The sequence below is a fragment of the Polypterus senegalus genome, chromosome 3 (assembly GCF_016835505.1).
Source record: "Polypterus senegalus isolate Bchr_013 chromosome 3, ASM1683550v1, whole genome shotgun sequence".
Lineage (NCBI taxonomy): Eukaryota > Metazoa > Chordata > Cladistia > Polypteriformes > Polypteridae > Polypterus > Polypterus senegalus.
Window position 1 is genome coordinate 122,957,900 of NC_053156.1, and position 22,845 is coordinate 122,980,744.

The 22,845-nt window shown below is 41.4% G+C and overlaps 1 protein-coding gene across 2 annotated transcripts in view; it reads right to left on the minus strand.

Moving 5' to 3' along the window:
* cep162 (centrosomal protein 162) overlaps positions 1-22,845 on the minus strand; it is a 139,689-nt gene that overhangs the window by 30,433 nt on the left and 86,411 nt on the right. For both annotated transcript variants that reach the window (XM_039747872.1, XM_039747871.1), the window contains 4 exons: positions 22,249-22,495; positions 19,661-19,794; positions 1,778-2,047; positions 499-630 (listed from right to left, as the gene is read on the minus strand). In XM_039747872.1, coding sequence (XP_039603806.1) covers positions 499-630; positions 1,778-2,047; positions 19,661-19,794; positions 22,249-22,495 — 783 coding nt within the window. The remainder of the gene's footprint in view (positions 1-498; positions 631-1,777; positions 2,048-19,660; positions 19,795-22,248; positions 22,496-22,845) is intronic.

A 22,845-nucleotide genomic window follows, 5' to 3' on the forward strand; every position in this document is an offset into this window, starting at 1 on the left:
TGAGAAACATTCACCACCCTTTCCAATGTTTTGGAGTAAATTAACCATTGTGCATTTATTTTTATATATAAAAAAAAAGATAAAACATAAAATGCATCATATTTATCGTTTTTAGTTTGACTATTAAGTCATTTGTTGTATAAGTTTGACTTGACTGTATGAAATGTTATTTTCTTCAATAATAAAATTTGAAAGAAAAAATATAAATAAAAATCTGAACAGCATTACTGCTTGTAAATGCCTGTGTGTCATAAACTTTGCTATGATGTAAAAGATATATAAACATGAATTAATAATATATATACACTACTGAATAGTGGCACACAACCTTTGACTATTGATATGTACATACCTGTAATACAAATTTTACTCAAAACAAATTACTAGAACTGGATAACAACAATACAACTTCCTATCAACATTCTCCATAGGATGAAAAGGCTTGTGGAAACTAATAGTAGAACTTTTGAATACTCAGGTGTTATAAGTGAAGTGTACCTGATGATATCCCTGAATGAGAATCTCTTGGTTTTTTGCCTCATCTGCAATAGACTGAAGTTTCTGCTTTGTTAAGGGATCAGATGCATCAGAAAAATCCCAATTTTTTTTGTTTTCTTCAAGGCTGTGCAGCTTTAAAAAGAGAAAATTATGAAGTACAAAATAATAATTAAAACCAGTATTACTTGTATTATTTTATTTTCCAAAACCAGAACACAATTTATTAACCAATGTCAATGCTTACTGTAGATATCAGTATCTTTTCTTAAATTAAATTTTATAGTTAAAGTTTTATTTAAAGTATATTCTTAAAAAAGTTTATTGTCCACTTCGTAATATTTTCATTTATTTTATTTATTTCTTATCCAGTGTTGTTTCTTAAAATTTTTCCTATCATTTACTTAAAAAACTACAGTACAATAACTGGAGAAAATGGCTTTCGGCTGGCAAGAAAATGGAAAGGTTCACAGCACTCAGTATTCCCAAGTGGACTCCTGTTCAAGTATTTACCAAACCCAGAACCACTCAGGATCTATGATTGTAAGGATTCAGAGTGGTAGGGTCATAAGCATGAGGTTCCACTTTTTGTTGCCTTCTATTCCAAATGAAAAGATAAATATATGAATAACTGTTCAATATTTTTCTATAATTTGTCTTCATAAATTTAATCTAGACTGAAGACCCATCATTCTTCTCTGTTGCTAATGAATTCATCCATAAGCATTCCATCCAAACTAACAATATCCAATCTATGTGTGTCCAGTAGTAGCTTAGACCAACACCATAATACTTAGGTCTCAAACAAACTGAGAACAAATATAAAACAGACTCATGAATGGAAAAAGATGGTCTACATCACATTTCTCAGCTTTTGGAAAATACACATTATGAAAATATATAGCTATTGGGGAAAAGCTGAAGAATTACTTCAAAATTTTCTTGAATTTCATAAGAAAAAACATTTTTTATTATTATTATAAGTCACTTTAACGTGGTGGCAACACCTAATCACTATTTTGTAGTATTTTCCAGTTGATCCCATGCCTGTGTGAATTTTCACCTCTTACTCTTTCTCCCACATTCCAAATGTTTGAATGTTGGGCTAGTTGGTGAATCTGGAATGGCCTGGAATGTATAGTGTGGACTACTATTGTGTTGTGTATTAACATAGGTTGTTTCCTTGCATCTGATGCAACTGAGCTACACTGTGTTAGGAATCATTGAAGATAAAATGCTAATGGGTGATTCCATGTCCACTTCTGCAAGCTTAGTAGAGTACCTTGGCTTGAAGAATATAATTCTCTTGTTTTAGGAAGGAGACTTCTTTTTCATGTTCTAGTCTGAGATCATTTTCAATCTGATTTAGTCTTTCTTCCTTTAGTGCAAGTTCAGCTTTCAGCTTCTCAACGAGGCTGTGCTCTGCTTCCCATTTCTCCTGGGCCTCTTCTGCTCTTTGCAGTAGACTAAGTTCTCTTTGAATGTTATTTATTGGAGTGACTGTACTTAATTGATCTGGGACATATTCTCCAATCTCTTGAGCAGATTTAGTCTAGGAAATAAAAAGTTAAATGAATAGTAATTAATATATCAGAAGAATATTGCAAGCAGAATAACTCATAACATCAGCCTTCGACTCAGTTTAAAATGTTAGTACTTAGCTGATTCCAGTGCTATGGACTGATAGAAAGGGAGACAAAGAAAGCAAAAACACCAGCAGACAAGATGCTGAAAAAAACAAACCTCCAAAGGTACCAAGGCCAAAAAAAAATGCCAAGCCCATGTTGTGAACACTACAAAACATAAATGCTGTAAAGTAATTAATTATTGTTGCGAAGATGCACAATCAGTGTTAATAAGAAGCAGTGGGTCACTTCAAAAGTTGGGAGTGTCCACATTCCTTATTAACAAAGAATACAGTCCTAAAGGTCACATCACATATGTCACTTTTTGCAGTAATAACTTTATTAGCAAATGCTTTAAGGCAGGAAATTAGTATTTAAAGACCAAAGTATAACAATAATCTAATTGTAAATGTGAGTAAATGGTACTTTTCTGTACAACAATATCATCTGAAAATATCCCATACAAAGTCCAACTTCACAATTAAATATGTATGAATCATACAACTGTTCTTAATATATTAAAAAAACAACAACAAAAAAAAACACATCTACAGTAACTATCTTTCATAAGAAATATTTAGGCTCTGGACACAACTTTTAATTATTAGCAATACAGTGCATTCCCCTTAACATTTATTTAATTTATAATAATGAGTCTATTTTCAGTATGCTGATTATGTAAAAAATACTGTACAAAAAAAAATGTATGTTCAGCAGATGACAAATTATAATAATGTTCAATTATTCATATTCAGCTTGTCCCAATTGTCGCAAAAAATACCTGCCAGGGGCCATTTTGAATATATTTAAATATTCAGGAAAAACTTTTAAATTAAATTTTACATGAAGAATGTTCTCTTTATCTATAATAATAAAAGGCAAAGCTCTCACTGACTGACTGACTCACTGACTCATCACTAATTCTCCAACTTCCCATGTAGGTAGAAAGCTGAAATTTGGCAGGCTTATTCCTTACAGCTTACTTACAAAAGTTAAGCAGGTTTCATTTCAAAATTCTACGCGTAACGGTCATAACGGTCAACAACGTCCGCCATGTGGAACTTTCTTATTCATGTCCCATCTTCACGAAATTTGGTAGGCAGCTTCCCTGCGCTAACCAAACCCAATGTACGTAATTATTTCAGTGGTATGACGCCACTGTCAGCCGCCATATTGAACTTTCCAACTTCACTAATTCTCCAACTTCCCGTGTAGGTAGAAGGCTGAAATTTTGTACTTATTTCGGTGGTATGATGCCACTGTCGGCCATTACATTGAATTTTTCAACGGTCTTTGTTATGGGCCCATGTTCAAGAAATTTGGTACGCGGGTTCCCAACGCCAACTGAATTCTACGTACATATATATATTTCCATAGCTTGCAGCTCGGTCACCGTGTGAGGCGGCGTTGGGTCCCCAAACCCAACGCCTCCCACGTTGTTGGCTGCCTGCCTATATAAGGTCGTCTGTCGCTTCAGTCTCTACATTCCCTTCCTTGCTTCGCCACGGGATTCACATCTCCCTGCTGATAACTACAGCCTTTTAATTTAATCCACGGCTTCTCCGCTGTTTTATTGTTCATTTATTACGATTATAGTTATTGTTTAGGTATTTTAGACTTACTTTACATTGTTCAGGTACCCATTTCCTTTATTAACCTTATTGAACCTTACTCTTATTCGATGTGAATGTTGATTTATTTTGTTTTATAATTGTGTCTTTCATTTTTCTATTCTTTAATATGTAAAGCACTTTGAGCTACTATTTGTATGAAAATGTGCTATATAAATAAATGTTGTTGTTGTTGTTATTATTCCAACCGTACCCCCATTAACATGTCTATCGAGGTGATCACCATCGATCAAAGAACTGTCACTTACCAAGTGGTTTCCATGCCCAGAGATGGCACCTGCCTTTTCCATTCTCTTTGTTACATATTGCATGGCCATATCAGGCTCACTCTTGATATCCGGAGGAAGATTATGTCTTATGTATTGAATGACTGGGACAGGTTCAAGGTGTGGACTGATGACGGTACAGGAGATAATTATACTACACAGGAGCACTATAAGAGTGAAATGCTTAAGCCCTTCGCTTATGCATCTGCATGTGAGTTGATGGCTGCCGCTGAATTGTTCGGTTGTCGCTTTCAAGTGTACGAAATGGCCAAATATTTTACACCTTTCAACAACCGCCAATGCCTCTTAAACATCTTAGATTCACAGGTGACGATTTCAGTAGTGGACACTTTGATGTTTGTGAATGTTTAAACTCTCAAAAGCTGGATGTTATCGATGAAACCAGTTGTATACTTACAACGCTTGAGAGATGCTGAATGTCTCTTCAACACAAGTCCTACAAATACTGTTGTAATTGAAACAAACCATGAAACTCCAACTGATTATGACAGCAGCAATCCAAGCTGTGAGATCTGAAACAAGATTACTGTTCACATGGCCAACTGTACGTTGCATGCTCAAGAGTAAGCTCAGTGCACAGCTTGGTCATATTACAACCGGAGGGCCGAACTCACAATGTGGTATACAAAGAGATCCTTAACAAATAATTATTGGTATATTTTCCCTCAGTTTAAAAAGGTTAAATTTTCTTCTTAATAAAAATTTTAAGGCAGTACTTCGCCACTGCGAAGCGCGGGTATTTTGCTAGTTCATACATATATATATATATACATACATACATATACATATATATATATATACACATACATATATATATATATACATACATATATATATATACATACATATATATACATACATATATATATATATACATATATATACATATATATATACATACATACATATATACATACATACATATATATACATACATATATATATATATATATATACATATATATATACATATATATATATACATACATATATATATACATATATATATATTGTCACGCACGCTGAGTAGGAGGCAGCATGGATTGATTCGATAGCACCTGGGAAACCACTCACGCCAGGGAATGGTGGGGTATTAACTTTCTCCCTCTGCTTCCTCATAGAAAAAGACCTTCCTGCACCATAGGCCTGGATTGACCGCAGTGCGATACTTCCGCCCTTCCTCCGCCATCTTGCCCTGACGCCATCCTTCCCATCCTCCCTTGCGGTCCTTCCCGCATTCCTCCACTTCCGCTCCTCCCCAATAAAATGGCCGCGACGCCAGGAGTCGGCGCGCGCATTATGAACTGTTTGTTTATGATTTTGACCTTTGTTTTTGTATTTTACAATATACGGGCCGGAAAACCCCAACCTTGCTACTGTCTCCTCGGTCCTTTACAAGTGGCGTAGTCGGCAGGATAGAGATCCCGGAATGACGGAGGGACAGGACCTGAACACCGTGCTGCAGGGAATGAACGCCCAGCTCCAGGCCCTGCAGCAAGCGCAAGCCGCTACCACCGGGAGCTGGAGGCCACGAAGGCCAGGTTAGTGGAAGCCCAACGGGCGAGACCAGACCCGCCCAGGCAGCCGCCTCCTATGGTCCGATGGGCCCTTCGAGGACGCCGATGCCTACCTGGGCATGTTTGAGAGGACGGCCACCCGGAACGAGTGGCAGCGGTCCGAGTGGGCGTCCATCTTGGCGCCATACCTGAAGGGAAGGCAGCGCTGGGCCTATTATGACCTCCCTGAGGAGGAGGCCGCTAATTACGACCTCCTCAAGCCCGAAATACTGGCCCGCTACGGCATTAGCCCGGCCAGCAGGCGGCAATGGCGGAACTGGGTCTTTGACCCGAAAAGCCCGCCGCGCCCAGGCGCTCGAAGTTCTGGGGCAAGATGGGCGCTGGCTACGGCCAGAGAGCCCGACGGGCGGAAAGTGGTCGGCGGGTGGCCTGTGAAGGCCTGGTCAACGCGATGCCCAGTTCCCTCGCCCAGCAGGTCCGGGACACGCCTATCAGAACATGTCGGGCCTCCTCGACGCCCTGGAGCGCCAGTTGGCGGTCCTCCGACTTGGGGGTCAGAAAAGCCTGCTCGCGGGAACCGACAGGGGCGGCGAGCCCCTCGACGCTGCAGAAGCGCCAGCCAGAGCCAGAGAGAGGCCGGGTCCGCCGCGCTGTTTCAAGTGTGGCGAGACCGCCACCTGCTGCCAAACTGCCCCATCACATCGCCCGGAGCCTATGGACTGCAGCTGGACATCATCGAGAGGTATTGTACCCGCCGCATCCCTTGGCGAGTCGAATCGGGAGTGGTGTTGCTAAATGGGCACGCCGTGGTGGCTTTGTTTGATTCCGCAGCAACATTACCATTGTTGCTCGCCGTTTGTCTTACCGCAACAGTGGTTAAAACAGCATTTGTTGGTTACCTGTGTGCATGGGGGACTAGGTCATATCGCTCCGCTCACTGCTATGTTACCTGGAAGGGGGAACCAATCCAAATGACGGTCGCTGTGTTACCTGACCCCCCCTTCCCAGTGATTCTGGGACAAGACTGGTCTAAAAGAATCAGCGGTAAGCCATTCGCGCCTCCCGGGCCTCGTTGGATCTTGTCATGAGGGGAAAAGGCACCCTCCGCGGCCTCCACGCCGTGCACAAGGGCAGGCCCTATGGGCGCTGGTGTCTCGGGGACCTTTCGTGGCTACGGACCTTGACCCGAAGATTCCGCGGAGAAGGGACTAGCCAGGAACTCTTCCCGGCCCAGGCCCCAAGACCCTCTCGGCGCCTGGACCATCAATTTCGGTCCACGCCGCCTCCTTTAAGAGGGAGCAGTGGAATGATGACTCCCTGCGCTTTGCCGAATGCGATTGTTCTGCCTAACAGCTCACAGCGGACGGATCCACACCGGGAACCCTTCTTTGTCCTTGAGAATGATCTGTTGTACCGGTGGCTACCCATGAGGGCGAGGTGCGGAAGTTGTTGCTAATTCCGCGTACCTTCCGGGCGGAGATATGCGAGTTGGCACATGCTCACCTCCTAGGCCCACCTGGGGCAAAAAACACTGGAGAGGATTAAGCTCCGCTTTTACTGGCCTGGGATCAATGAGGAGGTCCGGCGGTTCTGTCAATCCTGTCCGGAGTGCCAGACCCGCCAGATTCCTAGGAGGGACCGTGCTCCTCTAGTCCCTATTCCCCTCGTGGACATCCCCTTTGAAAGGATAGGGGTCGATTTGGTGGGACCCTGGAGCCCTCAACCCGTGGCCACAAGTATATCCTAGTCATGGTGGACTATGCCACCCGGTACCCAGAGGCGGTTCCCCTGCGCCCGCTAATACTAAAAGCATCGCGACGGAACTGGTTAACTTGTTTTCGCGCGTGGGCATACCCAAGGAGGTCCTCACGGACCAGGGTACGCCCTTCACTTCGGATACGTTCAAGGAGGTGGCCAAATTACTGCAGATAAAGCACCTGAAAGCGTCAGTCTATCACCCGCAAACTGACGGGTTGGTCGAACGATTTAATCAGACGCTTAAGCAGATGCTCCGCAAGGTAGTCAGCGCTGACGGCAGGAACTGGGACCAGCTCCTCCCGCCGTGCTTTTGCCTACCGGGAGGTACCCCAGGCCTCTACGGCTTCTCCCCTTTGAATTACTATACGGGCGACAACCCCGGGGAATCCTCGACATCCTAAAAGAAGGCTGGGAGGCCGAGGCTCTTCCCTCCTCTAATATTTTGGAGTACGTAGCGCAACTGCGCGACCGACTCACAAAGATCAGGCCCCTCCTAAAAGAGCACGCGACTCGTGCGCAAGCAGCGCAGGCCCGGTGTTACAACCGCAACTCCGTCCTCAGGGAGTTCCGCCGGGGACCGAGTTATGGTGCTCGCCCCGACCTCCCACTCGAAGCTGCTCGCCACTGGCAAGGGCCTTACGAGGTTAAGGAGAGAAGGACTCGTCGACTATTTGGTAAAACAGCCCAATCGTCGACCGAAAGTGAGAGGATCTATCATGTCAACCTGTTAAAGCCCTGAGAGATAGAGAGGAGCTCCCAGCTCCCGTAGGTCACTCTCCCTTTTCAAGCACAACTGCCCTTAACCTCGGCGAAGAGCTGCCCCCAAGCAGCGGCAGGAGTTAGCCCAAACACTCCGAGCCATCCCCGAGGTAGTGAGCGAGTCACCCGGCCGGACCGCGCTGATTGAGCACGATATAGTCACGGAGCCCGGGGTAATCGTCCGGGAGGCCCTACCGACTCCGGAGGCAAAACGCGCAGAGGTCGAACTGGAGGTGAAACGTATGTTGGACATGGACATAATTGAAGAGAGCCATAGTCCCTGGTCCAGCCCTATTGTCCTCGTCTCCAAGCCAGACGGCTCCTGGAGGTTCTGTAATGACTTTAGACGCCTGAATCAGATCTCCAAGTTCGATGCCTACCCCATGCCCCGCATTGACGACCTCCTTGAGCGGCTGGGTGCGGCTCGATATCTGACTACCCTTGACATGACAAAAGGGTATTGGCAAATTCCTTTAACGGCATCCGCAAAGGAGAAAACGGCCTTTAGCACCCCTAGCGGGCACTGGCAGTACAAGGTCCTCCCATTTGGGCTGCACGGGCCCGGCGACCTTCCAACGCCTGGTAGATAGAGTGCTGAAGCCCACCAGTCCTATAGCGCCGCCTACCTGGATGACGTTGTCATCTATTCCGCACCTGGGAGGAGCATCTACTGCAGGTCGCAGCTGTCCTCCTAACACTGGCTAAAGCCGCCTCCGCATAAACCCCGGAAGTGTTTTTGGATTAAAGGAGGCCAAATATTTAGGCTACCTCGTGGGACAAGGACAGGTGCGCCACAGAGCTCCAAAGTTAAAGACATCTTAGAATGGCCCGTCCGAGTACCAAGAAACAGGTGCAGGCTTTCTTGGGGCTTGCGGGTTACTACCGCCGGGTTTGTTCCCCGTTTCTTCGAAAGAGCAGCACCCTTGACTGACCTGACAAAAGGGCGCCCCTATACGTGGTGTGGACCGACAAAGCAGAACACGCGTTCAGTGACCTAAAGAAGGCCCTAACGCCGGCACCTGTGTTACGGACGCCCGATTTTGGGCTCCCGTTTATTCTCCAGACCGACGCTTCGGACACAGGCCTGGGTGCCGTGCTGAGCCAAAGCGTCGATGGTGTCGAGCACCCTGTGATGTACCTTAGCCGGAAACTGATGGACCGGGAGACCCGCACGCTGCAGTGGAGAGGGAGGCCTTGGCCATTAAGTGGGCAGTGACCCACCTCCGTACTACCTGCTGGGTGCGATTCGCTCTGGTGACTGATCACGCTGCACTTCAGTGGATGTCCCTACACAAAGAGTCGAATCCGCGGGTCACCAGGTGGTTCCTGGACTTACAGCCGTATAAGTTCACTGTCACTTATCGGCGGGCACCCTTCAGGCCAATGCCGATGCCCTCTCTCGTATTCACGACCTCTCGGTTAGGTCCGCCCGACCTGACGGTCCTGGGCTAAGGGGGGATCGTGTCACGCACGCCAGTAGGAGGCCGCGGATTGATTCGACAGCACCTGGGAAACCACTCGCCGCCAGGGAATGGTGGGGTATTAACTTTCTCCCTCTGCTTCCTCATAGAAAAAAGACCTTCCTGCACCATAGGCCTGGATTGACCGCAGTCGCGATACTTCCGCCCTTCCTCCGCCATCTTGCCCTGACGCCATCCTTCCCATCCTCCCTTGCGGTCCTTCCCGACATTCCTCCACTTCCGGCTCCTCCCCAATAAAATGGCCGCGACGCCAGGAGTCGGCGTCGCGATATGAACTGTTTGTTTATAATTTTGACCTGTTTTTTGTGTGTACAATATACGGGGCCGGAAAAACCCCAACCCTTGCTACTGTCTCTCTCGGTCCTTTACAATATATATATACACACATCTATACACATATATATACACAGTTATATATATATACATATATACACATACTGTATATATACATACTGTATATACACATATACATATCTACATATATACTGTATATACACATTTATATATACAAATCTACATATATATATCCACATATATATATATTAGGGGTGGGACTCGATTAAAAATTAATCAAATTAATTAGAGGCTGTGTAAGAATTAATCTTGATTAATCGTATGTAATCGACACGTAAATTTGCCCCAAATCGCAAATGTTTTTTTTTTTTTAAAACGGTTTTAGTGGGCTTACAGAATTAAATAATAGACATGGACATGAATATTGTAAACTGAAGCTGTTTTAATTTCTGAAAAAAAAGCCTTTAAACTGCATTTGAATTCAAAACAGAAACAAAAATATCATCCCTGGTTAAAATTGGGCAGACTTAAAAATAAAGTGGTAGTTTAAGTACTTTAAGTAGATTTTCAGAATAGTATTGTCTTTAAATAATAATAACCAAAATTTCAACATAAAGTGCAGTTTTCTTCTGAAAAATAAGTCAGAAACATAAAAGGTAATTTGACCAACTTAATCTTTAAACTCTGAGTAACCTTAGCCAAAATTATTTTGTACATTAGGCTAAAACAGTGTGATCATTGAACATTTTGTAATTAGATGTAATTAGAATTACTAACGGTCACGGAAGTCCAATGATCCCCAGTAAGAGCCACAAAGTCCGCTTTCTGTAATGCATCTAATTTTGCTTGCTTTTCATTGTGCACAAAACCATGCTTTTATCAAGGCTTCTGGAAGTCGAAATGATCAGTCGAGGAGCGCTTTATTCCGACTCTAACATTTTTGTAGCTGTGATGTGTGCATCAGTGTAATGGATGTACCAGGAAATGATGCATTGACAAAAGTTCCCGTTTGCTTGAATTGAAAGTGTGATTAAATGCGTTATTTTTAACGCGCTATGGAGTACATGCATCGAAGCTTCTCAGCTGTGCTTGTGCTAATAAAGGAAACATTTTAAAAATAACGTAACATGATTCTGCTAACCTAATATTTTTTCATACGTCCCAAACCAAGGAGATGCTAAGGTAAAATGAATCAGTAGCGCACATACTCAGTGCATCCCTCTCGAATCAACCTCGAATGTCGGCATTAGAGGCTTAAGACTCTACAATTGAGCCACAGCATGTGGCTTGTCTACGAGAGTATGTACTGTAGATAGGGGTATATATATACATTTAAATATATACCCGCGTATCGCAGTGGAGAAGTAGAAGTTATGAAAAAGAAAAGGGAACATTTTAAAAATAACGAACATGACTGTCAATATACAGTATTTGTTTTGTGAGTGTTATTGAATGTTGCTGTCATCAAGGATTTGATTATCATTATTTCTTTCAATCAGGGTCGTATTTGTACGATGTGTTGTGTTCAAGTTACATTCCGTGTTTGTCAATCGCTGTAAAGATGACAGGTTTCATTCATCGATTCGCTTTCTTACTGCATCAATAAACAGCTCGTCTTCTTCTTTATCTGAGACCTGACACACTGCATGCACGGGTTTTTTACACTGTCTTCCTTTAGCGGGACATTGACTTTTTCCACCGTGTGCTTTGTTTCCACAGTAGCTGCATTTATGAATATGCTTATCAGACGCTTCATATTTTTTGCTGCCTTTTCAACTGTGTAATTCGGTTTTGTTCAGCTCTTTGGAACTGTTGCTTTTATCTGTGTACTGCGCCAGTTCACGGAGCCACTCGGTGTACTTGCATCGAAGGTTCCCAGCTGTGCTGGTGCCATCTCGCTATGTCCATAGCTTTATTTAATGTTACCTTAGTCCTGGCACTTAAAACTTTCTCTCGCAGTTTCGCTGAGTTTGTGTCAAACACCACCCTGACCATCTCATCTTCCTCTCCATAAGCACAGTCCTTCACCCGTGAATATTTACCCGTGGCAGTTTGCTATTGGATTGCCGCTGACGGACGGCCTTCTATGGCAGGCACTAAATTACAAACGCCAGCGCAGCCTGTCTATGAACTTAATTTAAAGTGTAGGTTTAAATCGTGCTTTGTTTCCTAAGTAGCAGAACTCGCTTCTTATTGTTTCGCTGCCTTCTCAATTATATAATGCATGTTTTCTTGAGCGCATTTTGATGTCTTCCTGGTTTCTATGTACTGCGTGATTACGTGGGAGGCGGACGATGTCACACGAAACTCCCCCCCACGGCGTTGAAGCTCATCTCCATTACAGTAAATGGAGAAAACTGCTTCCAGTTATGCCCATTACGCGTAGAATTTCGAACTAAAACCTGCCCAACTTTTGTAAGGAAGCTGTAAGGAATCAACCTGCCAAATTTCAGCCTTCCACCCACACGGGAAGTTGGAGAATTAGTGATGAGTCAGTGAGTGAGTGAGTGAGTGAGTGAGGGGGCTTTGCCTTTTATTAGTATATATATATATATATATATATATATATATATATATACATATATATATATACATATATACACACATACACATACAGTACAGGCCAAAAGTTTGGACACACCTCCTCATTCAATGTGTCGTCCCCACCCAACACCGCCCCCCCACCCCAAACTAGACAGCACGCCAAAGAGCGTCCTGAAGTCCGATCTCCGCATCTATGGAAGACTGCTTATCGTTTGCCGGGGCAACAGCAGGCTCATAGCTATGCTGCGTCTTTCCACCAAAGCAAACAGAAAAGATATCGATGGGTGATGCAAGGAACATTGTAACTGCAGGTAACAGGATTACTTGAACACTAATCTGGACACGACCCTGCCTGACTGCTGTGTCTATGTATACCAGAGTGGCAGATCACGCTACAATAAATAAGTGTGCCGTTCCTGTTTCAAGCTGAATAAAGCTGGTTTTGCTAAAGTACTGAGACTACGCCTTGTGTTTTGGGGTGCAAGACAGGGACTTATAGCACGACCCCGATCTTTTATGATTTGCTTCTGTGTTGCTTCACTGCAGCGCTATGAAGCCTGTTGTTTCCCTCCCTCAGCAATCCACAGACGCTGGAATTGTGCTTTGGGACACACTTGCATGCAGTTCCCGTTGGGTGGGGAGTGGGGTCTCAAAAGAGTTCAGAAACCTCACAACATAAAGAAGAAGAAAAGGATAAATTAGCTCCTGATTGATAACTGTGCTGCCCAGAACATACTTCCATATTTAGATAATGTTCGTGTTGCACAGCAGTGCTTCAGCCACTGGATTTGGGCATCATTCGCACCCTGAAAGTGTATTATCGCAAGGAAATGCTGAGAAAAATTCTCATCAGCATAACTTGTAGGCAGGAGAAGATTAAAATTAACGCGAAAGAAGCTACTGAAATGATTGCAAACTCCTGGGCGCAAGTTAAAGAAAGCACTATAGTAACAAATACAGAATCTCATTACAACAAAATTTTAGTTACAACAAAATATTTTTTAGGTCCCTGCACAGCCGTGCACATAACAGGCATTAGGGGGGTCTAGTTAATGCTGAAACTCCAATAAGCAGGTCTAATCATGTCCACTAATGCCTCTTCTCCCTCCCTACAGGAACAAATAAGATGTAATCTACTTCCTCTTCCAGCAGCAGACCACACCCTCCGATGACTTCACTTCCACCTTTTCCCTCCAGACAACCCACCTCTTCCTCTCCCACAACTACAAAACCCACCACCTCTGCTCAGCTGTCAGTCCTGTCTTGTGACTCAGTTATATGTGACTACTTGGTAGAGTATTACACAGCATTTTTCCTTTCAGCAATTCCACAATATATGGGGTGGATCCCCAAACCTTTACCATTGTTTCCGCTTTCTTTACTGTTGGCGTAGTGGGCAGGATCCAGCTTAAATATGTCAGAGGAGCAGGACATGAGTACAGTACTGTCCTGCTCACCAAACCCGATAAGGCATGCCTGCCCCCGCAGAAGCCAGTTGCCAAAACTGGCCAAAGGAGCACAACCTCCTCCACTGTTTCAAGTGATGAGAACCGAGTCACACGGTGCCTGCCTGCCTGCCCGCTCCTGAGTAAGCCCATGGACTGTGAATAGACCCACGGAGAAAGGTATAGTGCACGGTGAACCCCCTGTCCTTTTCCCAAATGGGAGTGATGTTGGTGTATGGGTATAAGGTCACAGCATTAATGGATTCCAAGAGCAACATTTCCATTGTCGCTCACTGGTCTGTGATGCCACAACAATGGATTGACAAAAAGATCAGTATAACTTGTAGTCACGGGGACACGCGGAACTACAGCATGGCAGTATGTGTTGTTACTCACAAAGGACGGATGCGGACACTTCCTATGGCCTTGCTGCTGGACCCACTGTACCCCATGATACTTGATAGAGATTGGTACCCCATGATACTTGGTAGAGATTGGTCTAACAGCAAACACAGTAACCTACTACCCACTCTTCTGTCTAAACTAGACCTGCTTATGGACAGTCAGAGCCCATCCGCTACTGCCTCCACACAGTGTTCTCTTCCAGCATCAAGAAATGACGTAGCAGCCCAAACAGATGTGGCTGACAGCACAACGCACCTATCCTTGCCTGTTGATATGGATAGAGCACTGTTTCCGACACCATGCCCATTGAGATTGCACCAGGCCTGCTTCTGACCTTACAAGCTCAATTTAAGAAGACGCCTAGCTCATTTAAATGGGAGCAGTGGAATGATGGCTCCCTAAAGAATGCTAAAAATGCAGCTGTCTCTGCTAATGGCCAACACACAATACAACCCATGCCACAGGGGATGCACTTTGTTATAAACAACAACCTTTTATACATGGTGGCCTAGCATGAGGGGGAGGTGTAGTCACAGCTGCTAGTCCTGCGGACCTTCCGGTGGCAGGTTTGTGAGCTAGCACACACATACCTCCTGAGCGTATTAAACGCCGCTTTTTTTGGCTAGGAATTAATGAGGAGGTCCACCACTTTTGTATCTGTTGCCTGGAGTGCCAACTGCAGCAGATTCCCAGAAGGGACCATGCTCCACTCGTTCCTTTTGAAAGAATTGGGTTAGACTTTGTGGGACCCCTAGAGCCCTTGGCAAGAGGACACAAATACATTTTGGTCCTTGTTGATTATGCCACACAATTTCCTGAAGCTGTCTCTCCGCATTCAGCTAATTCAAAAATCATCGCACGGAAACTAGTAGGGGTCATTGCGCTTACCGGCATCCCCAAAGAAGTCCTTACACACCAGGGGACATCATTTACTTCGGAAACGTTCAAACAGGTGGCCAAATTACTCTGAATAAAGAGTCTAAAAACCTCAATGTATCATCTTCAGACTGGTGGTTCAGTTGAGAGGTTAAATTAAACTCTCAAACAGATGCTACGCAAGGTGGTCAACGAGGATGGGGTTTATCTTGTGCACTAATGCCTCTATTCCCTCCCTATAGGAACAAATAACACCTAATCCATTTTCTCTTCCGGCTCCAGACCACCCTCCGATGACATAACCTCAGTTCTGCCTTTTCCCACCAGACGACCTGCCTCTTCCTCTCCCTCAGCTAAAAAAACCCACCACCTCTGCTCTGCATTTAGTCCTGTCTCGTGACTCAGTCATATGTGACTACATTGCGGAGTATTACGCAGCATGACGTTCACACAATCAAGCCTGTACTGCATTCCTCAATTTTCAAGACTCATTGGCAGCTGCTTCTTCGCTTATATCATTTCTGCCTGAATCTGTACTCTCTGCAGTTTAATTTGGGTCTTAGTTATATCAATGATAATTTAAATTAAGATCACCTTAATCTTTTTTGCCCTATTTTTTGGCCCAGGATCATTGCAATAAGCTCTCATTTACAGAATGTCACAACCTAATTATGCTTGAATCACAGTGAGCTGTGTGGGAATCATCGAACCCCAGACCAATTTAATATAATTATAAAGTGTTTCTCAATGCATCTCGACTTTTGACTTTCTTTCCTATATATGACAATTTGTTTCTTTTTAACAAATGGAAGAGGCCAAAGGCAAATTCCATCATGTTTCAGCAAATTTTATAGCACTGTGTAGAGTCCACAAGAAAATGACATTTGATATGGTAGAATGTTTTGATTAAATTTCCATGATATTCAGCCTGTTTTTAATCACTACAAATAGCTTAAAGGTATGAACATTATTCATGTATTTTACTACACCATTCTCACAGATTTTAAATTTTTTGGCAGACACGACTAATCAAAAATTTAAAAAGTGTACTAAAAAACAATTACAAATAAACTTTTCAAACGTCCACCTTGTTTTTATACCTACCATATATTTTCTATCTGCATTGTATTCAGTTATGATTAAGTTGAAATTTACATTTATACGCTCAAATATACCACCAGGATCAGCATAATGTCAAGACATTGCACTGATATCTTACCGATGGCCCAAACTGTGATTTGCAGAATGAGGGGTTTGATTGTCTGTCGCATTGAGTGACTTAGTACAGCAGTGTTATTCATGTCTCACCATCTCATTATGCGACTTGATTGACTCGATCACAAGTGAATGTACTACTTTTGTTTTGCTCCCTCCCCCACCCTAACCTACCGTGTCTAAGGGGGAGGAGCGATAGCTTTAGATTTGTCAAAAATTCTGATTTCTGGTTTACAACGGATCTTGACATTTTAGGATCCCTTGATACCAAAAACATTGATATCTCAACGATAGGTGTGTGTCTGTTTGTGCGTGTGTGTGTGTGTGACTGTGTGTCACAGTTCTTGAGGACGGTCTAGAGCTAAAATGGCTGGACCAAAAAATACCAAACTGGAAAGTTAAGTATGTTATGAGATGACAATGTGCGGATCAGTTTATGAGCCAAATTTTGCAAGAGAAAGAGGCATTCTAGAGGAATTCTCAAATACTATAATTCTGCAATTAATTATGAATTCTTCTCATCAACTGCTATCGTAATGACCTATTTTATGATCAGAAAGATCAGCATTAGAGTGGTCAATAATTACTGAGATGTTACAGAATAGTTTGGGTAATTTGGTTCCTAGGACGCAAATGTCACATACCTTGGTATTGACATTCATGTCTCTGGTGTCTCTTCCTATGAAGTCAGTAGACAGATTGGGAGACCATGGGGGGTCATGAGGTCGCTGGAAAGGGGTGTGTGGTGCTCCCGATATCTATGCAAAAGGACGAAGGTCCAAGTCCTTAGAGTCCTGGTGCTTCCTGTCTTGCTATACAGTTGCAAGACATGGACGCTATCCAGTGACCTGAGACGAAGACTGGACTCCTTTGGTACTGTGTCTCTCCGGAAAATTCTTGGGTACCATTGGTTTGACTTTGTGTCAAATGAGCGGTTGCTCATGGAGTCCCGAATGAGGCACATTACCTGCATTGTGAGGGAGCGTCAGTTACAGCACCACGGCCATGTGGTGCATTTCCCTAAGGGTGATCCAGCTTGTAAGATCCTCACTGTTGGGGACCCGAGTGGCTGGACCAGGCCAAGGGGTTGCCCACCGCTGCAGCAGACAGAGGGTCATTTCCGGAGGGTGGGACTGGACAGTAGGTCTGCCTGGGGGGTTGCAAACTGGGATCCCGAGTTGTTTCGTCGTGTAGTGGGTGTGGCAACACATTGTACCAGTGCATGCTCCCCAACTTGACTTGACATGCGCAAAACCTACTGACGCTCAGCCCGAATTTGTTTTTAAACAAGGTCAATTATTAAACCATTGTACAAGAAAGAAAGAGCGGCTTTGAGCCTTAATAAGCTAGTGGTCTTGATCTAATTGACCAGGACCGATGTGAGCTGTGATATGTGAAATGGATTATATTTGCATGGATGTGTGGATTTATGTTGTCATTTTACTGTGAAAATGTGTACTGTGTTTTGTTGTAATAAAATTATCACTTTTTTTAACATTAAAAATTAAACAAAATATTTATTGTCCATTGTTCCTCAAGTCATTTTTTTTCTGAAATGTTTTGTACTGTGTATACAGTAATCCCTCGCTATATCTCGCTTCGACTTTCGCGGCATCACTCAGATTGTGGATTTTATATGTATGCATAACTAAATATATAACGCAGATTTTTCGCTGCTTCGCGGGTTCTGCGGACAATGGGTCTTTTTACCTCCTGTACATACTTCCTCAGTTTATTTGCCCAGTTGATTTCATACAAGGGACGCTATTAGCGGATGGGTGAGAAGCTAACAAATCAGAGCACGCAGTTAAGTTCCTGTGTGCTGAATGCGGTGTTAACCAGGAAGTCTCGTCTTGTTCATTCAGCATCAACGTGTTTCACTGTGTAAAGAGTTAACTTTTGTGCATTGTCAAGCCCTTCATTAAGGCTCCAAAACAATCTGCTCCTGCTACTGCTTCAGGGTCTGTGCCCAAGCGCCAACGGAAGATGTTAACGATTGCCGAAAAGGTAAACGTTTTGGATTTGTTGAAGGAAGGGAAAAGCTACACCGCTGTAGGACACCATTACAGCATCAATGAGGCTACAATTCTTTTTATTTCAAAAGTAGGAAAGGAATATAAGAGCTACGGCCGTAGTGTCCTTTTAACCAGGGTGCAAAACGAGTTGTAAGTGGATGTAATGAGGCAGTAGTCTGGATGGAATCTGCTTTAGGGATTTGGATTGAAGAAGAATAACGGCGGTGCTACAGAGTTGCCTGAAGTGGCTCCTTTAGAAGGGCTGTAATGCTCTCCTTTGTTGTGTAGTAAAATTAAACTCATCGTTATCGGACAAGTCATCGTGTCATTGTTGGTGAGTAACCATAATTAATTTTCTACTTACAGTACTTAGTACATGTAATGCACGCTTAGTGTCACTGTACACACATTTACTGTATACAATTTTTCTTGCATTGTAATGTATTTATTGCTGGTGGCCTGTCTATCGTAATGGCTGTAACATATGTGATATCAGAGACACTCGATATCTTTAAAATAATATTTAGGTTTTACTGTATATAAACAGTGTGTTTACATACATAATTTCAATGAATCTTATCTAATATCTAAGAGAATACAAAGGTATTATGCTGTATAACTGTGCAGGGAATATTTATAAACAGTGTGGGAGAGTTTATAAGGGCTTAAAATATATAAAAATAACCATGCAAACATATGGTTTCTACTTCGCGGATTTTCACCTATCGCGGGGGGGTCTGGAACGCAACCTCCACGATCGAGGAGGGATTACTGTATTTCCAAATCATTCATAAACCCACATAAATTACTGAGCTGTATACAACAATACAGAATATTTTAAGACAGGGAATCGCGATGCTTATGAGAATTGGATTTCTCAACCCTTATACATTATGTAAATTATGTATCCTACACAAGACACAAAAAAGCATAAATTCAAATGAAAATTGTAATTTTAAGACAATAAAATAAATTTCAGTTTATCACAGTCACCATGCTAAAATCAAATTTACAAACATAATTATAAGCAATTTTTTGTACTAAAGGAAAATATTTTTTTTCTTATTTTTGCAAGAAATTACAAATGCTATAGATTTAATTCTCTCTGAACTTCAACAATATGGCTATTACATTCACATTTATTTCTTCTCTGTCGCTAACTGTTCAATTCCTAAGTGTATAAATGAACATAATAAACTAATTTATCTACTCAAAAAATTACTTTTTAGTTATTGGAAACTAAAGACTTATATTGCAATCACCTGCTAGTTGTTCAAGATTAAACATATCAAACTGTTAAACACAATACTTACAGCAGCATCTTTAGCTTGACTTGAGTCAACTGTACTTCTGTTGATTTGTTTCTGCAGATAGCCAGTAAATGACTGTCTAGAAGGATCCACTTTGGTGTCCATTTTACGGTCTTTAACTGTCTGCTGTACTTCACCTAAACAGTTAAAGAAATACAGAATTAAACTGAAGATTCAATACTTAAACATTTTTGATATTCTGAGTGCAGAAGATGAAAAACGTCTGACTGTTCTATCTGGCCATTAGCTTTTTTTTTTTTTGTGACTTGAAGTGGATTCAAAAATTAACTAAATGATATTCGTATTCAGATGCAAAAAAGGCATTCAAGGTGCTGAATGCAGTACACACAAGGAAAATGCAAATGTAAGTAGAGTTGATGTGTTTTATCAAAAAAAATTAATTTAAGCTGACTGATTCTTTGATGCATAAATTCATGAAATTGTTAAACATGTGGAAAAAAAATCCATTTCCTTCACTAGTATTTCACTAAAAAAAAAATTTTATATGCTGCAATTTTATTTTTAAACAGTTTGAAGGATAGTTATATGCTGTAATTCCATCCACTGAGTTAATAGTGCCATAACACCAAATATACAATGTTAATTTCACTATCAAGAATGACTGCTTAAACAGAACATTTTAAATTTTAAATTTAGATCTGAAAAATAAAAAATGTTGCATTAATGTAGAACTGACTTAAAAATAAACTTACTAAATTTTGTAACAGCTACAGTAAACACCTTTTGCTGTAATTAATTGTTTTTTTTTTTTTGTTGTTTTTTTTCTAGTTGCTTCTAATTTTCTTTTAAATGTATTAAAAGATTCATTCGGATCCTTGGGCATTTGTTTAAGTACAGAATTGTAGGTTCGAACAGCTAGTCTTATTTGTCCAAAAAATCAAAAGCTCAGCCTAAATAATGCAACTGCACTGCATCTGTAGCTTAGAGAACTGTAGTGCTTCTATTCATGCGGTATTCATTAGAATTTACGTACAACACCTACTTTTAATGCTTAGTTTATAACTGGTGTAGATGTGGGTTTGTCTTTTTTAATTAGTTGGATTTGCTTACACATGGCTAATATTATGATACTTAACTGGTGAATAAAACCACCTGTAAGTTTTGAACACATGTGTTCTAGCTGCTTTTTATAGCTAAGTAGAAACATAAAATGATACCATATGTCACTGCCTATAAACTGTTAAAAAATCACTGGAAAAATTAATAAAATCTTTCAAAAATGCTCCTTGTTCTTAAAGATTGCCAAGTAGATTTCATTTTACAATTTCAATTTTTTCTGAATGTGACATTCATTCATTCATCCATGCATTGACTTTTAAACATATTCCAAGAAGGAGTCATGAAGGTGATTAATTACTAATCACTTTAATATCACACTGTGTTTTATAATCACAAACGACAAAGAAATAGGAAATTTAAAACCAAAGCAAAACAAGAATCAGAAAAGGTATCCACAATTCTACTTACACATTGACACTGCTAAACATTGACCTAACAAAACTGTTCATTTAAATGTTTAAAAAATATGCATATATGTCTTATGTATATACTGTATCGCCCTCTCTCTCTCTCTGCCTCAATCTTAAAATTAAAGAAAGGAACAAATAACCAATGTGCAACAGAACAATAAAAACTGCCTAGTAGTGGGTTAACTAAAATTGGTTGCTTTACAGTTAAAAGTATTGTATTACAGTAGAGACTCTACTGACCACACATTTTAACCCTGAAATTATTAAGCACCAAGCAAGGGTGGTTTTTAATTCTACGGTCACTTCCAGAGCAAAATCTGGAATCGCTTTGGGGTCAAGCCAGTAAAGCAACAGTGTCAATAGATCACAGCACACGGCAGTGGCCTTTTATGTTCCTGCACCCCCTGAGCCCTGATAATCCTCTAGAAAGCTACATTCCAAAGAATGCCTTTTCTCTACCTTTGGTAGTAAAATTCCACCTGATATCTAGAGGATATTTGTGTTGAAATGTATCATTGAAACATTAGTTTGATCTAGTGTATCCAGGATAATAACCCTAACTTTGGTGTTCTCAGTGAGTTTACTTCTCAGGCATTCTCTTAACAAACAGTTCTGGACTCTGATGATCTCCACTCCATAATAAAATGTAGGAATTCTTTCTGTCTTTCTTTCATAGCTCAATCTATCTATCTAGTCAAAGCCAGGCTACTTTTGTAACTTGTGTAACCTGTAACCATGGCAATATTTTGCCAAAAAGGAAACCTTTCACCATTGCAGCCAATTAAAGCTTTAGAAAATTATACAAAATGATAAAACAATTATAATTGAAATTACAAAAAAGTACTTCATATGCTCTAAACACAAAGAGCATATCTGGCATTTTAAAATACTTTTATTTATTCTATTTCTTTTTCAATGTTATAATTAGGGTCAACAGCTTGTGCACATATTACAAAGGATGTAGGTGCTAGTGATCATGAGACAAGGCATTTTCTGACTATACACAAATATGATTTGGGATATTATTATTCTCAAAACACTGGTTTAGTTCTTTACGGAAAGACTGATACAAATCTTTTAAACAATTAAATTCATTATTACCTTTTAGTTTTCGTGTTACTTGAAATGCAGGTAGCTTGTGTTTTCCTCTCGTATTTGTAGCAAAATTACTTGAAAACTTCTCATTCACAGGTGAAGCTTGCTTTGACAATGGGCTTTTTTTTTCAGATTCCAAATTCTTAGCTACAGCAGAGGATCCGGAGAAAAACTTTTTGCCCTTCATCTGGGGGGATCTGATTATTTTTTCCTGTTTTTGCTGATTCATATTATTTATTCTTAAAGCAGAAGTCTAGACAAAACAAAAATGAGTATGTAACTCTGTTTATTGTACCAATTAAAATAAAAAAGTAAACATTTCTTAAAAACATAAAACATTCTTATCTGTACACATAAAAAAAGAAACTTTTAAAAAACTTGCTAGTGTGACTGGTACAATTAAAAACGCTTCTATAACAAGCATTACACCATACTGCAAAAGAGCGATAGAGGCATAAATTCAATTAAACAAAAACATTCAAAAGTCATCTGCTAAACTGCAAATGGAAATATGCATAAAAACAACAGATCATTAAACAAAAATCAAAAAAGCAAAACTTACACTTAAACTGGTAAAATTAAGTAATGGAAGAAATACCCACA